Here is a 16,263-nt window from a genome sequence, read left to right as displayed (position 1 = left end):
TCATAGGAGCCATCCCACCACGTCTCCGTCATGCCAATACGGTCGTAGCCCTGCAGGTGTGCGCACATCTCTAACTCCTCTTGTTTATTCCCCATGCCACGTGTGTTTGCATAGAGGCATTTAAGTTGGGCCCCCGATGAAGCTGTCTTACTGGCTGGGGGTCCTTTTTGTTGCTCTTTAGGCGCTCTCCTGCTGACCTGGGTTCCTAATATACAAGATATTAAATGAAATTTCTATGGACAGCCAGCAGATCAGATGCAGAGTCCAAGTTCGGAACTAGGTCTTAGTCCTAAAGCCTTTATACTGGATCTTTTTTGATTTACTAAACTTAAAAAATAATTAGGTTTCACCACTAAATATTGCATGTGAAGATAGAATTGATTTCTAACACATTTTTTTCCAAATGCTTTTAGAATGTTCCCCTGAATATTAAATACATAGAGATTGGTGTACAGTTAATTAAGAGAAAATATCACTAGGAAAATACGTTGTTACAGCATAATGGTTTCCTGCTGCTGGGATATGCCGAGAGTGAGATAAGCAAGATGGAGTAATTTATTAAGCAACAGCACGCTCCAGGCAGTGCATTTCAGGAGGATTATATCACGCCTTGGGTGGTAATACAAGGAACAAGACTGAGAAGTCTGAGCAGCTTTAACCATCCGAGAAGTATTATAATGACTTAGAAGTGCCAAGGCTTGGAGTCTATTTTATTGCTCTTATGAAATGTAATTTAAATAAGGCAAACAGTAATATTTGCTCATTTACTGGGCATTATGAACATAATTGGCCATTACTGACACCACTGATGACCAATCAACACCTCCAGTTGTGACCAGCATTTTAAACTAACTAAAACATAAGGGGATAAAAAAATGGCCTACCAGTGATGCTTTCACATCATTCATTTCATAACTTTGCTAGGTTAAGCAAGAGTATTAAGATCTCTGAAGAAAATAATACTTTTGCGGGTAATACTTTAAGCACCCGTTATCCTATGGTCAAACCCTATTTATAAAACCATAATGAATGTTTGTTTTGTTGCAATCACTGAGAAGTGAATAAATCTTGAATGATTCAGCCATTTTAAAGATATTTCCTGTTATATCAAAAAAAAAAAAAAAAAAATAAAATCATCTGCCTGGTTCTCTTTCTTACAGACATTTCCAAGTGAAACAGAGCTTTGCATCTTTACCTGCGTAATCTAAAATCCTGCCAGCCCAGTTCAGAAATACCTCCTCTTACAGAAAAATTCAAAGAAAAATGAACAGAGTGGGATAAGAGAGACAAAGTCTTTCTATTGTGTCTTTTATATTAAACACAAAACATTGTCATTTTCTATATAATTTCATTATTTTGTCTACACTCAGTTGAATTCTATCAAACTGAGTAAACTTATCACTGTATTCTGAAGCAAAATTTGAGAGACTGCTCTCAAAATAAAATCCTCTAGAACATACCTCTGCAAGTTCTTGGTAAAAATTATGCAGCATTTCACCTGTCTCAAAAAACGATCTATTATACAAAAAGGGTTGGGAATAACTCTAAATCCTGAACTTCTGTTTCTTAAATCATTGGGTTTCTCCAGTAATAGTGAGAGCAGAGTGCTCTCTAGAGTATTTCATAGCAAGAGCCCATAAAGTAGTAGGAAGCTAATAGAAAACCTTCAGGAGATTAAACTAAGTTCTCAGCAAGTATAAATAGACATTATGCCGTTGCAGTGAGTTGATTCACTTAATCTCGATGAAGTTTTTAGTAAAGTTTTTAGTAAACCCAATATCCTCTCTGAGACAGTTCTTTGGTCCCTGTTCATATGGCAGGTTTCCAACACTGGCATGTTCTAATGAGGGCAAAATTTGAGGGAATAGCAACAATATCAGGGCTGAAGAGAAAGAAAAATGCGGTTGTACAGAATAGCACAAAAGTTGAGCAAAGACTGGCCTCCAAGCAGGGCCACCTAAAGCCAGTTGCCTAGGACCATGTCCAGATGACTTCTGAATATCTCCAAGGATAGAGACTCCACAACCTCCCCAGGCAACCTGTGCCAGTGCTCAGTCAGCTGGGTGACCCCCAGAATGCACTGGTGCATGGGGTTGTTCCTCCCCAGGGGTAGGACTTTGCACTTCTCTTTGTTGAGCTTTGTTGAATATATAATAATAGAGGCCTGGGGAAGAGCCAAGTCAATGGGGAAGAGCAGGAGCAGCAGGACCAGTGGGGTCATGAGTGATACCCAAGAAGAAAGCTACAGCAATGGTGACCACCAGCTGCAGTGTAAGGTAGGCAGAGAGCAAAACCTGTGAGGAGTGGATTGAGAAGCCAAGGGGAAATATGGAGGGAGGGAGAGAGGAAACCCACTGAAAAGGAAATCTTAACACCATTTTCTGTCCAACTGGCAAAAGCTAATTTTGAAAAGAAGCAAAATACAGGGCTTTTGCCACTTAGTTTTCTAAGATGAGCAAGTGGAAAAGAATGAATTCAGAAGCCAAGATGCTAAATTTCAGCAGAACTGAAATCCTCCACAGGCTGAATCCACGAATTTGCTTCATCTTTAGACGTAAATAAACAGCTCAGACGTAACAGATGTGCGTTACAGAATCTCATGCCTGGATGAGTAGTTCAGAGTCAGAAGCATTTGTTTTTAATATAATCCACAGCACTGCATGGCCAAGATCACCAAAAAGTCTCTGCCTTCTTAGTGGTCACAGTATATTGCAGATTCAGTGGGTATATCGGGTAGTAAGACAAGGCATTTCGATGCACTGGCCATCACTTTTTGTTTAAATGAAGGGCTTAAGTACAGAATAAAAAAAACCCACCTTGCAGTTTATACACTTTTATATTAATTGAGCCCCCCCAGTTACATTGCAGCTCTATCCTCAGAATTGTCTCTTCTAATCAAAAATCGCATGTATCTTAAAATTACAAAAGTAACATATATAAATACATACACACTGATCTCTGTAATGAATGAACGTAAAATTAAAAGGGCAACTAAGAGAAAATATACTTCTATATTATGAGAGTCTCAAAATGGTACCTAGACTGGTCACTCCAACATGGGGAAAAAAGAAATTGAAAGCCAAGTTCAAGACCTAAGTTTAAATGATATAAGAAGCAGTGACACTAAGTTTCAGTCTACTTTTAAGGAAACAATTAAAAATACTTAAATTTTGCTACTGAGTATGACAATAATCATAGACCTGCCTTAAAAACTATTGGAATGATCTGTGCTGACTCTAGCCTACAGACAATGACACAGTATTTTTCTGTGATGTTTCAAAAATTGCAAAAGGTTAAAACTTGTTAATAGAATTTGATCAGAACATCAGAGTCAAGGCTGAAAGAACATACGAAGTGACACAGCAGACTGAAGCCACCTGCTAAAATCTGCAGAGTTTTTAACTATTTCTGAAGAAACAAGCAAAAGAAGTTCTTTCTGTTTCAATCACAATAGGTTATGAGTTCCCTTAAAGAGCAGCTTGTATTTTTGCACCAAAGGCCTCTTCGTCTTCAGAGCTGTGACAGGTCTGGAGCCAGCCTGTGTGCTTGCAAATCTTTCCTCTAGCTAGAGGAAAGAAAGAGAAGACGACGCCAGAACGCACTCACTAGCCCCAGACAAAGAATCCAGCACTATCAAAGCACCAACAATCCCTGGTTCATGCTGCTTTGTTTCTCTCAGTGCAGGATATAAAAGCATCTTTGGCTGTATGTTTTGATAACAGAAATGAGTACCTTGTCATGTTTTAAATCAGCAGCTGAAAGACTTCTTAAGTGAACGTGGCAGTATTTGAAATGTCCCATGCTACCACACTTAAGATACGCCAATCACAATTAATAGCAACCGATTTGCTATTCCAAAACAAATAAAACCTGCAGAGTTTTTCTGCTGAATGAAGAGCTGATGAGTGAAAACAGAAGCAAAATTACCACAATAGCCAGTTAGCCTGTCAATGGAAATTACTTTCCTTTGTCTGTATTCACAAGGGTTAGTAAACAATAACGCTTCAGCTAATATAGTTTTTGTTATATTCAAATTGAATGTGAAATACAGGCTGACATTATAAATGGATCTCTTACTCTTTTGCGCTGGATTTCTGAGGTCTTCTGAGTCTTTATGTTTAAATTGTTCTGTAAGTTTCATGTATTTTGGTATCAACCCTATTAAATTTGTGTCATTTTTCCTTCTAGCAAATTAAGGACTGTCCTCTTGTTGTTTGAAGGAGAGATGTATCTATAGCTTCCCCTCACTCAGTAGGAACCAAGTGAACATTTTATATTATTCTAGTGGATAGAGTTGTGCTGAAAATTCACTTGGTAGGGTGGCAAGATCTGTCTCCCTGCAAATAAATGCCTCTCACTTTCCAAGTTCTGTGAATTTCTTTTTCTGAAATCCCACAACAGTTTTGGTGCTCCCAGCTGCTGTGTCCCACCAGCAGGTTTTACTAATATTGAGTTGCACCTTATGACCCTCTTACCTTGGGGAGTAGATGCAGATCTCCTTGAGCAAATTCCTTTGCTTTTTCCAGTAAATTCTGCTTTTTGTCATCTGGTCCCACTTCTTTTCATCTAATTTCTTCCTCATCTTCATGCTTAAGTCAAGGCTTCCCTCTAAGCCCTCCTCAAGCACTCATTTTTACTGACTGGTCAGAAAAACCTTTTCTTTGTAAGCTAACTGAGCATCCATTGAAGAGCTCCCTTGCAGGCTACTACTCTGGACCTATGACTTAGGAAACTTCGGGACACGGGGCAACACAGGCTTACTTGGACAGACATAAGGCAAACAATTCAGATAATAATTCATGAGATTGAAGTGTGTGATTAAACTAACTTTGCCTCCTTTAAACCTTTGCTGGGCAGTCTCCTATAAAGCTTTTCGGCACTAATGATGCTGGGAGTACAGCAGGGATGCTAAGGCTAATACCAAGCAATAAACCTATGTAAAATTACTCACATTCATGCAGTAAGGAAACTAATTCACTGGTTTTAACCTAACAAGCAGACAGATGTAATGAGTCTAGTTCTGTAACGGACCAACTGCTCTCTCACAGTTGGATTCCCTGAACAGTTACACTCGGAATATTTTGGACAGAAATAAAACTTTATAAACCCACCCACATACATTCAAAAAACTTTTGTAGCTCTCAGCTGGCTCTGAAGTCTTTGGTTTTCTTTAAAAAAAATCCCAACCATGAAACAGTATCTTCAGCTTTCGTCATCTGGCCATCACTGCTCAATGCAAACGATAATTTTAAAAATAAAGTCTCTAGGTTGACGTGTTTAAAATCATACCTCTTGTGGAAATTGTCAACTTCAGCTTTTCTTCTTTTTTGGATGGTGGTGTTAATTTAGCTTTTTTCCCTTCTAGGAGTTTCATGCTTGATTTTCATGCATACCTTTAGCTTGTATGGATGTAATCTGATTGTTTCTAACGGGGAATAACGTAATTTCCAAATTACATGTTGCCGGTGTTACATAATTATGATGCTTTTACCTACAGCGTTCCATCCAAATTCATGGTTAAAATCCAAAAAACTATCTGGGAGTTTTGAGGCTGCAGTGGCCATGGCTCTTTGTAGAGCAGATGCTCTGTTTTCTTTAAAAAAAAACACAACCATGAAACAGTATCTTCAGCTTTCGTCATCTGGCCATCACTGCTCAATGCAAACGATAATTTTAAAAATAAAGTCTCTAGGTTGACGTGTTTAAAATCATACCTCTTGTGGAAATTGTCAACTTCAGCTTTTCTTCTTTTTTGGATGGTGGTGTTAATTTAGCTTTTTTCCCTTCTAGGAGTTTCATGCTTGATTTTCATGCATACCTTTAGCTTGTATGGATGTAATCTGATTGTTTCTAACGGGGAATAACGTAATTTCCAAATTACATGTTGCCGGTGTTACATAATTATGATGCTTTTACCTACAGCGTTCCATCCAAATTCATGGTTAAAATCCAAAAAACTATCTGGGAGTTTTGAGGCTGCAGTGGCCATGGCTCTTTGTAGAGCAGATGCTCTGTGCAATTACAAATAGGTGTACCTGCAGTGCCAGTAGTTACTGACGAGCAATTACATGGATATGCCAGAAGGTATTCCTTCTGTTTTGCTGTCAACTGTTATTATCAAAATCTTTGTTCTCATATGAAGCTGTATTTTCTGATTCCACTTTGCATTACAACCCTAATTTGTAGACCAGAATTTTAAGTAGTATATACCAAGCCAAGATCTGTAGTCCCTGATGCCTTTAGGATGCATGGTTAAAGCTCTGCCGGAAGAGGGAGATTGTGAAGGACTTGGGAATATAAACAGAATTGGGGAATAGGTTGGGCTACACCAGATGCTAGAAGGGATTGAGAGCATCCAGGAAGGCCAGAGAAGGTTGAGTCTAAAAATTATATAGGAAAATTGAGATAAATCAGAAGAAGGAGGAAAGAATATCAGATACAATAAGACCATTTAGCACTGGCAGCTAATCTAAACTTAGTTCAAAAGCTAAATCCCAACATTTTCTGTCTGACTGCATAAGAACACAGCACTCACATTAACGATGAATAATTCTCCAGCAGATGATGAGAAATACTTTTTTTTTTCCCAGAGAAAAATTATCTTTCTCTAATTAGACAACTACAAATCAAAACAAGCTAGCATATAGTGCTCTGAACTTCTCATGGTTCCCACACTGGGCAGCCAAATGTCTTAGAAACCTTATAGCACAAGGCTTTCCAGTGCTCCCAGTCCCTTGTGGGCTGTGGGAGGGATGCAGGGAAGAGGAAGGTCTCTATAGCAATGGGGAGGACATACAGGTTTTCTCTCAGAGGCAGAGTCTCCTTCTGTCTCTTACCTTGTTGCACAAAGGATCCGTACACAAACCACATGGAGTTGTAGAGGGTTGTGGAGGTCATGGATCCCATCTGAAGGCGCGGGGGGTTGAGCCAGTTCAAGAGGTAGACCAGTAGCCCTACTAACAGCACAGTGCCAGCTATGCATGCCCACAGGGAGAGGTCAAATGGCGCCAAGCAGGCAAACATGTCCACTGTCTTCTCTGCCTTTCGAAGCAGCACGCCCACTGAGTAGTCCATGTAACGCGTTGTGAAGTCCACCACGTTTTCCCTGTCGGGGGTGATGGTTAAGGCAGAGATCCCTATATCAGCTCTCTGAGGAAAGAGGGAGAGAGAACAACATGCATAAGTAGGAGCTACAGAAAAGATCTTCGTTCCTCTGTGATTTATAGCAGCTAAACTTATGGAGAAGCAGATGCCAAGGCCAATGTCTTAAGCATCATACATGTGAACACAGAAATGTGACTAAGGCTTGAACAGAATAGCTGTACCACGTGTCTTAGTTTCTGCAAGCAAACCTCACTTTGTGGACTTGAGCACATTATCTCTCCACATTGTTATTTTCCAAGGAATCAAAATACTTCAAATACAGATAATGGCTGGAATAAATCTCCTTCTGGTCGTTTTTATCAGCCTGGTTTACTGAAGCCACCATTGTCATTGTGGCAAAAGGCAGACCTTGTGTATAGCATTTCCAATCAGAGGAAATTAGTTGCCTGACAGAGTCACATGATATCCAACATTTTGATGACATGATGATCATGACAAAGGGCTACCGCACGATAAAGGGTATCTCATATAGCCTGGGATTTTCGGGCACTTGAAATTCTGGAAAACATCAATTTCGGCTGCAGAGTCTGAAGTGCAGAAAAGCAGATATTCCACACAGTTCCTCCGCTATTTATTCCTCTATATCGTCCTGCTAAGCAATTCCTCTCTAAGCCAATCTGTCCTGCAGCTACCTTGGACTTGCTTTGTGCCATTTACATTTTTTGTAATTTAAAGAACCCATTTCAGATGAGAAGAGGATGAATAACTTTCCTTGCTCTAATCATTGTATTTCGCAGCATGTCTGGGTATTAGGTCTCCAGAGACACCAGGCACAACTACAGCAGGTGCTATTTTACTTTTCACAAGTACAATTAGAACTGCAGTGAAAACAAGAAAGGGTATTTAAAGCAGACACGGTAACACCATTTAAAAAAGCCCAAATACTGAAAAAAAGACTATAAATTCTAGATATTTTAATATGAAAAAAGAGTACTTAAAACACTTTAAGCTGCTACTAGTTTGATTTAATCCCTTTCTGTTCTGCCTAAAGCAGCGTGTGATCCTTTGGAAGGGGATGAGGAGAGCACAAAGGCTTGAAAGTCTCAGTACTATGTCAAATTTTATTAACTCTCTTGAATTTCTTTCTTCTTGCCCGAAGAAAGCAGAGATTACTAGCTCCTTAGAAATGTGATGTGAAATATTAAGTGGGAAGGTGTGGCAGCTGAAACTGATTAGAATCAAATTTGCAAATCATCTGGGCTCTTTTAATACTACGTTCAAAACACTCTGCAGCCCATGGTACAAACATACTTTTAATCACAGTGCACTTAAGACTTCGGTTTAAATGGTGTTACTTTAACTTTATATTAACTGTTCACTGGCTTGAGAAAGTGGCAGAAGATAGCTGGAGGCTGATGATTTGGACAAAAAAAGTGTTTGAAAATATTGATTTGCTTAAAAGCCATGAATTAGAGCTTCAGCTTTAATTTGTGGTTTAGATTCTCTAGCGCCTTAAGTGAAGCTGTTTTGATGTGCACAGCTGAAAGCATGGCTTCATGAATTCACTTCACGTCCCTTCCTAACAATTTTTTGTGAGTGATGTTAACTGCCCTTTGCCCACGGGCAGCAGCAAACTCAGTCAGTAATCCAAGTAAAAATTTCATCAGAATTGTCCATGGAAACATTCAGATCATCTGAGTCTCTATCCTCTGATTATCAAACTTCTGGTCAACAAGTGACTCGAGTGATTCAAAGTATCTGCTAATGGTTAAGTCCTAACTCCAGTGAGCAAGCTGCAAAGCAGTCATCATTTGAACTGTTTCCCACAACTGTGAATATAAATGTATTTTTAAAATAATTTCCAAATATAAAATCCAATGCTCTATACCAATAGTTGTCAAACAGGAAAATATGGTTATATTTAATGAATAAGGGTTGTTTTGGTTTTTTTTCCTGAATGTATATCAAAAAGTGAAATAGGAATTCAGGGTTAAAGGAGGACACATAGAAAAAAAGTCCTAGACCTAGCCCCTGCTGTTTAACTTTAGCTGTGTTACTAATTATCAGCGTGTTACTAAAATACTTCCCTACCACACTAGATTATTGTGAGGTGCTAATTCAAGTTGTATTTGTAAGATGTTTAAAGATTCTCCACTGAAAAGCAATACAAATAAGTAAAGATACTTCTACCAAATAATAGATTACCATACGACTGAATGACTAATAGAATTTTTTGTGTTTTTTTCCCCTTTTTTAAAAGAGAAACATATTTCTCTATGAAATACATTGAAGGGCATTGCATGAAAAAGCATAGTCTGTGGTATTTGTGGAAATACTGCTTCCATTTTACATCTTTGGGGAGCAGTCTCTCCAAATGCCCCAGCGTTATGGTTCCACTCTGGTTATCAGTCAGCTATGACAGAGGAACAATGTTGTCCTAGTGGAAATGTTGCATTTCTTTTGTCATACTGCAGCAGCAATTGTGATATAATTATGTTTTGTGATTAAATAGTGGTAGTAAAGTGAAAAATAGAAAGGAGAGAGATAAGTCCTGACCTCTCACTACTCCTGTGTTTAGCTGTTTAAAAAAAAAAAAAAAGGTTACACTGAAATTTGACAACTCATATTCTTAACTTACTAAATTGAATCATAAACACCAATTTACTGGAAAACTACCTGTTTAGCACAAAACCAAGCTTAGGCTTAACTTAATAGTTGATCTACTGATGGCGAGCATTCTTAATTACATATAGATTTGGCCAACTTGTATCAAAATTGGAAGATGAAAAAAATTAAATGCTTGTCATTAACATGTCAGATTGGATCAGAGAAGACATCAGTCTGAAGTCAAGGTTCACTTAGTGCTTCTAGATAGAAAGGCAAATGCATGCAATTATGTCAATATTTAGATGTAAAGTTGCCAATCTGAATTATAAACATGTAAAACTCTCCACTCACAAAGTTTTCGCAGTGCCAAAATCAACCAACTATCAGCATCTTAGATGTCTGTTTAACACATTTCTGATGAATGAAACTATGACTCCTGAAGCTAACTAACTGGAAAAAACAGCAGAGGGCATTATTTTTCTTTACGTGACCTGCTTAAGAATTTATATTCATTAACAGCAGTTCTCCTGAGGTCATTGTAGAGCAACATTACCAGAATCAGAAAATCCAAAATAAATGACCAAGTGGGTCTGATAGCATTGTTACTGGTGTCACAGAACCAGCTCGCTCATCAGCAAAGCCTAGAAATACCTGAAATGCCCCTATGCTATTGCTTAAGCAAGCACATCTCATACACATAGAAAGCAATCTTATGATGATTCCTGAGGTTCATGATCAAGAACAGGAAAAATAAATGAGTCTACTTTAAATTGCTCCTGTGAGGCCTTTCATTTTATCCATTTTCAATGTTAAATCAAGTTTCAACGAATGCTGGAAGCAATAAACCACAGTCCCACATGTTACGCAGTTATTAATATGGACATGCAAAAATTAATCACAGAGACATTTTTGCTCAAGTTAACACACATACATCCAAATAATTCTCCTTTTACTCAGCTATTATTTTTTCTTCTCAATTTGTCCTCCCAGTATGCTTCCTTCCTATGCTACTCCCCTTAGGAAGGTGCATTAAAAAAAGAGCCTTATAAGAGGCTTTTACTTGGCTTACAGTTTCTCTTAGAAATGTTTAGGCATGTATTTAGTTTTCCTTTTCTGATGGACCTCAGTGGAATCAGACAGTTTTCCCTATTCTATTTGCTTCCTGATGGCTCCTCATTGGAAAAAAATCCTAGCAATCAAGGTAGCATGGTGAGATGTGGGAAATAATGGTTGATGGATGTGAATATCACCAGGAAGTCCAGAGCCATGCTGGAAAGCCTACTGTCCTCTCCGAGAAGTGGCACGAGCCACTCTCTCTTGCCTGTCACACAGGCTCATCCCTCTGGTAATGTGGACTTGAGGACAACTAAAGGAAGCACTGTGAAAAGACACAGATAACTAACAGCACGAGAAAGATTTGCAGTAAAGCGCTGCTCCCCTGAGATGGTTTTAGCCTCTCCACAGAAAGCTGCTGCTCTCTGAACTAATCATGTTTGTGAGCTGAATCTCTGTGGGATGCACTGAAAGCCCCGGTCATTTGACAGGAGAGGGACAAGAGCACCACGTGCCTCTCTCAAAGAGCATTTATCCTCTGTAGACCTTCTGGTTCAGGTGCTCAGCAAACAGAAAGCTTTCCATAGCATGGTTACATTCAGTTTATTTTGACAGGAGAAGGTGTATAGAGCAAGGGTGTACCTAGGTCTTGACAATCGAAGAAGGGGAGGCTTGAATCAGTTTCCAAATTCAAATTGAAGACCAGTTGCTTTGATCTTCTGATTCCAGCTCCTATTTTAGCAGCCAACAGGGACCTTGTCTTCAAAGCTGGAACAGGGTGAACTTGGCATAATCTCACGTCTGCGAGGCCAGCTGTGGACCTAGGGCATGTACTTGGCACCGCAGGGCTTCTGCCCTGAACTGCAGTCCAAGCAGAGCTGCTGCAAACGGGAGCAGCCCGAGGCTGCCTCACTGATACCAGGACCTGCACCAGAGCCTGCGGCACACTGAATCAGGTTAATGCAAACAGCATATGTTGATCTTGAACACAGAAATTATGTGCTTGCTACAGCAACTGCCATTTCATATGGCACATCATCTGTAGCGGCCACAGACATCCTTCTCAATGAGATGCACTCAAAAAGAGAAGGCAGCTATTTTCCATTACCCTTGAGTGGGACTTGTCTTTTGCAGAAATACATTGTTCCCCACTCATTTCTGGCTCATGCACCAACAGGCAAAGAGCACTCCCTGTTTCTGGATTTCCTCCATATGTTGGCCAGACTATCATGTAAGACTTGCTGGGGAAAACAAGGAAACACTCTGTTTGAAACAGGTTAGACCTTTAATTTAAAACTATTCTGTACTCCTTTGCTTCCCCTTACAAAGTTGCCAAGCAGATAGATATTTGAGTTCTGGGAGCAGAACTCAGTTCACCGTAAAAAAGAAAGCAGCCTTTCAAGAACAGCTTGCACTTGGTAAGGGGTAGATACACACTGGCTGCTTGCCCAGAGGTTCTCTTTTGCCTTAAGAGGGACAGAGAATGGGAGAGAGGGACACAGTGAAACTTCACTGTCAATTATATAAGGGGTAAGGAAGATAAAAAATTATACACTGCCATAATATTTGGAAAACACGTTTTTTGAATTCTAAATGCAGTTCCATTAACTCTTCATACTTTCTAACTGTACAGAAAGATTTCATACCCATTAAGACTCATTTACAGCAAAATTGTAACAGACTGGTAAATCTGTTCCACTCATGATATCTATTTACAGATCTAGGCGGTTACTACCTTAAGGGTGTTATTAGGAGTTATATGAGTCCCTGCCTACTAAGGGGACAAGTATGCTATACATATTTTTCAGTGGACCATTTGATTTCAGTTGTTACGAGTTCTGCCTTACAAATCATTCATTTTAAACAAATAAAAAATGTTCCAGGCCCACTTCCATCTCCAGAGCCATCTAGGACTAAGACCCCTCCAGCCTGTGGCATGTAGTGGCCTGCCGAGTCCTTTGCTGAGTACTGTAGAGAGTAGGGTATAGTATAACATCAGATTTAAGGAGCCGAAAAAATGATAAAAATAAATCAATAGGCCATTGCGGTGTTATGTCTCATAATTAGACGAGGGATTTTTAGCTGTCAAAGTTTAGAAGATGGAGGAAAATACACCTTTTTAAGTGGCTCCAGCTTACCATCTATGATCACAGCATTCCATCTTCCAGCTTCATAAGGGCATAGGGAGATGGCAAAGGAAGTTTATTACTAATTACTATTACCCATGCCACGGGTACGGCATGTGTGGCTGTTTTCCATTCCAACAGGCTTCCTACTGCTCAGGAAAGCAGAATAGGTTAAACCTATCACTAGGGTTTTTTTCCCATGAGGATCGTTTTCCATTTTTGGGGGTTTTTTTTCCTTTTTTTCCTTTACTGCAAGACTTATTTTCCAGCATTTTGCTAACTTTTAACTGAAGTATTTAATGATTAGGTTCTATATCTAACCACATTGCTCCTTATTCTTTGCTGTGATTATCAATTAAATTCCACCTGCAGATTTGGAAAAGTACTTCCATAAACAATCAGTAAGTTATTTACATTAATATCTACTGCAGTTATTTAAGGAAAAACAGCAAATGTAGCTCTTTATAGCTGTAAAAGCTGCCTCTACAGGTTAATTAAGAGCAAATAAAATATATACGTTCACAGCACAAATGAGACATCAACAGAATAGAGTCTGCATAGCCCTGTCTTTCTCAGTGGGAGAAACTGCAAACAGACAAGATGTAAATAGTAGGGGAAAAAAAGAAAAATGTGGCACATTTATTTGGTTTAATTTATTTATGATACAATATTGAACATTTAATGTAAAATTAAGTAGACTAAATGGTTTATTAATTACAGATTAGAGAATATACTACTCTTGATTCATACATCAACATAATGTAAGTGTTATTATATATCAATAAAACATTTTCTGTTGATTATATACTTCATGTATTCATCACACCAACATTTTTCTAAGTGCTATACATTATTTATGTAATGTATCACTTAATTACTGCAACACCAGTTTTTCCTCTTTTGAACAGCCTCTTCAATTCATTTGTGTCAGTTCTTGCCAAATTAATTAGGATGCTATGCATCCCATTATTTGACTGTATTCAGATTTCATACTGCTGTACTTTGGTTGGAAAAAAGAGATTGCCCTGCTTCTTAAACAGTTACCAGCAAGCACTATTTCTAGCTGTTTCTTTACCGCCCAATGCAACCGGGCATACTATCAAATGCTGGCGACACAGGCAATGAACAAAGTGCTATCACTGATTCATTAAAAAAGGTTACTGGCTGATGCAAACATAGTATACCATGTATTATTTAGCTTTATCACATGATCTTGTTTAGTAAGTTATTAATAACCTTACCTTAAATACCAGTTCTCCTATCAGTCCGTTCCATGACCCATCATCCTGAGGACTCCCATATTTGTGATCTGGTGCAACATAAATTTCGTATTTAAAGCCGAGGTAAGTGGCCAAGGCTTCCAACACATCTATTGAGAAGCCCTGATACTTCTTCGGTTTTCCCAGAACATTTTCAGACACCATGACAAAGGGCTCTTCCTAATAGAAAACAAAGGAGGCAACTGTTAGTAAAGCAATTACATGCCACATTTGGGGGCTGTTTTTTTTTAAAATAAAGGAGGAACTATTTAAATACCATTTATACAAAGCTTTCCTACAACACATTGTTAGTGGTGCCTCTTGCATTCTGCAAAATGTTATTTCGTTATGTATTTACTTCAACAGAGAAATTTTCTTCTCTACTATGTATTTCAGAACTAAATCTTCTGTTGTAACGTTACAACTGAAACGCTTTTCAGCAATGCCTTCTGTCCGCACTTATGCTCGGCAGGGCAGACACGCACTCGTGTGTCTGTCCATAAACACAGAGGATTCTACAGCGCTGCCAGTTTCCACTGGCTGGGGAAACACTGTATCTGACAAACGCAACTACTAATTCATGCTATAAGGAACGCAAAACATGGCAAAATAGGTCGTACTGCAGAAACATGCATTTCTCTTGTCCTTCTACTGTAATCTGAATCTGAATATAAGCTGGTTGACTTTAAATAGTTCTATCCAAAGAGCATCCATTTGGTTAGTTCAGGGAGAATCAATTACGGGACTGAAGTTTGTCTATAAGAACAATCGGTGAATATTCATCAAAAAGATGTCCATAATAAAGGATGGAAATAGATACTGAAAGTTGGAACTGGTTGGTAAGATTTCCAAACGATAGGTTTTTCTTTTCCTTCTCCCCAAGATCTGTAATTGTTTTCTCCATTTTTTAATTAATATTTCTAATAATATTCTCAGAAAGAGATGATTTTTTTGCTAACTTTAATTTCTTTTTTCACCTCTCTATTATTCTTCCTGTTGAGTATTTTATTTCTAGACATTCTCCTTCACATCTTTTTATAATGAAACACAAAAAGGAGATCGTATTTCTGAGCACAAAAAATATATTTGCCATAGACGGATATCACTTATGCTTGTTCGTTATTTTCTCTGAGAACGTCTGTCTGATCTACTTAAGTAGAGCAAAAAAGCATGAAGGCACTGTAACCCTTGGGTATTTTTTTGGAAATATGTTACATTTCTTCCTTTTAATTCTTTACATCGTGCTGTAATTTAGTATGAGTTTATCAGAAACATCTATTCTGAGGTGCAGAAAGTTAGTTCTGGCTTATCATGGCTTGGCCATGACAAGCACATGAAACCACTTTCTGACCACTTCCTCGCAGTCTGCATCACTGACAACCATACAGAAGAAAACAGAATTGATTTTCCTTAATATTTGTGGCCCAAACTTTAATTGTATCTCCAGAGGCATTTTTGTTGGTGTGTAAATGATTTTTTGGGGGTTTAAAACAATTTTTTTCTTTACTATTCTACTACTCATCTCTGTCAACAACTTTGAAGCCAAGGCGCTTTTCACAAAATTTTCACTAATACTTCACTAAATATTTTTAGTTTATAGTATGTCACTCTATATGAACAGGTATCACTGAATCGCAGGCAGGATGTTCTCGGAATAAGAAAGCATAATTTGTAAATGCTTGAGTAACATTCATGAGGCTAGTCACATGCTGAGGATGCTGCCAAAGAAGCAAGGATGCAACCAGACTGCACTGTCATGACGTTCTTTTCTGACTGCAGGAAATCCAGAAGAAAAACCCAAACCCCCAAAACCAAAACAAAACCCAAACCCAACCAAATGAAAAACTACCAGGAAAAAAAAAGCAGAAGGGTTGACTGTCTCAAGTTATTATTTCCCAACTGTCAGATAGAATTTCTTTCTTCCAAATTTTCCAAGATCAGCCAAATGGAATAAAAATGGAGGACAGCAGGTGCAAGAGAATTTTTAAAGTATTTCTCCAGCGCCTGGGTTCCAAGAACATTGAAGGAATTGAGACTAAGTTGATGAAAGCCTCTCCTAAATGAAAACACAGAGTGAGTTCAGCTTTGCTGATCACTTGGATGAGAGATTCCCT

General features: G+C 38.5%; 1 protein-coding gene across 1 annotated transcript in view; it reads right to left on the bottom strand.

Moving 5' to 3' along the window:
• GRID2 (glutamate ionotropic receptor delta type subunit 2) overlaps window positions 1–16,263 on the bottom strand; it is a 766,470-nt gene that overhangs the window by 133,490 nt on the left and 616,717 nt on the right. Inside the window, 2 exon segments of the mRNA XM_009273536.1 lie at window positions 6,837–7,149; window positions 14,132–14,329. Of these exon segments, the coding sequence (XP_009271811.1) occupies window positions 6,837–7,149; window positions 14,132–14,329 (511 nt within the window).

The sequence above is a fragment of the Aptenodytes forsteri genome, unplaced genomic scaffold, assembly GCF_000699145.1.
Source record: "Aptenodytes forsteri isolate BGI_AS27 unplaced genomic scaffold, ASM69914v1 Scaffold93, whole genome shotgun sequence".
In the NCBI taxonomy this organism is placed as follows: Eukaryota; Metazoa; Chordata; class Aves; order Sphenisciformes; family Spheniscidae; genus Aptenodytes; species Aptenodytes forsteri.
Note: the sequence above shows the minus strand (reverse complement) of the source record. Positions and strands in the feature narration are given on the sequence as shown.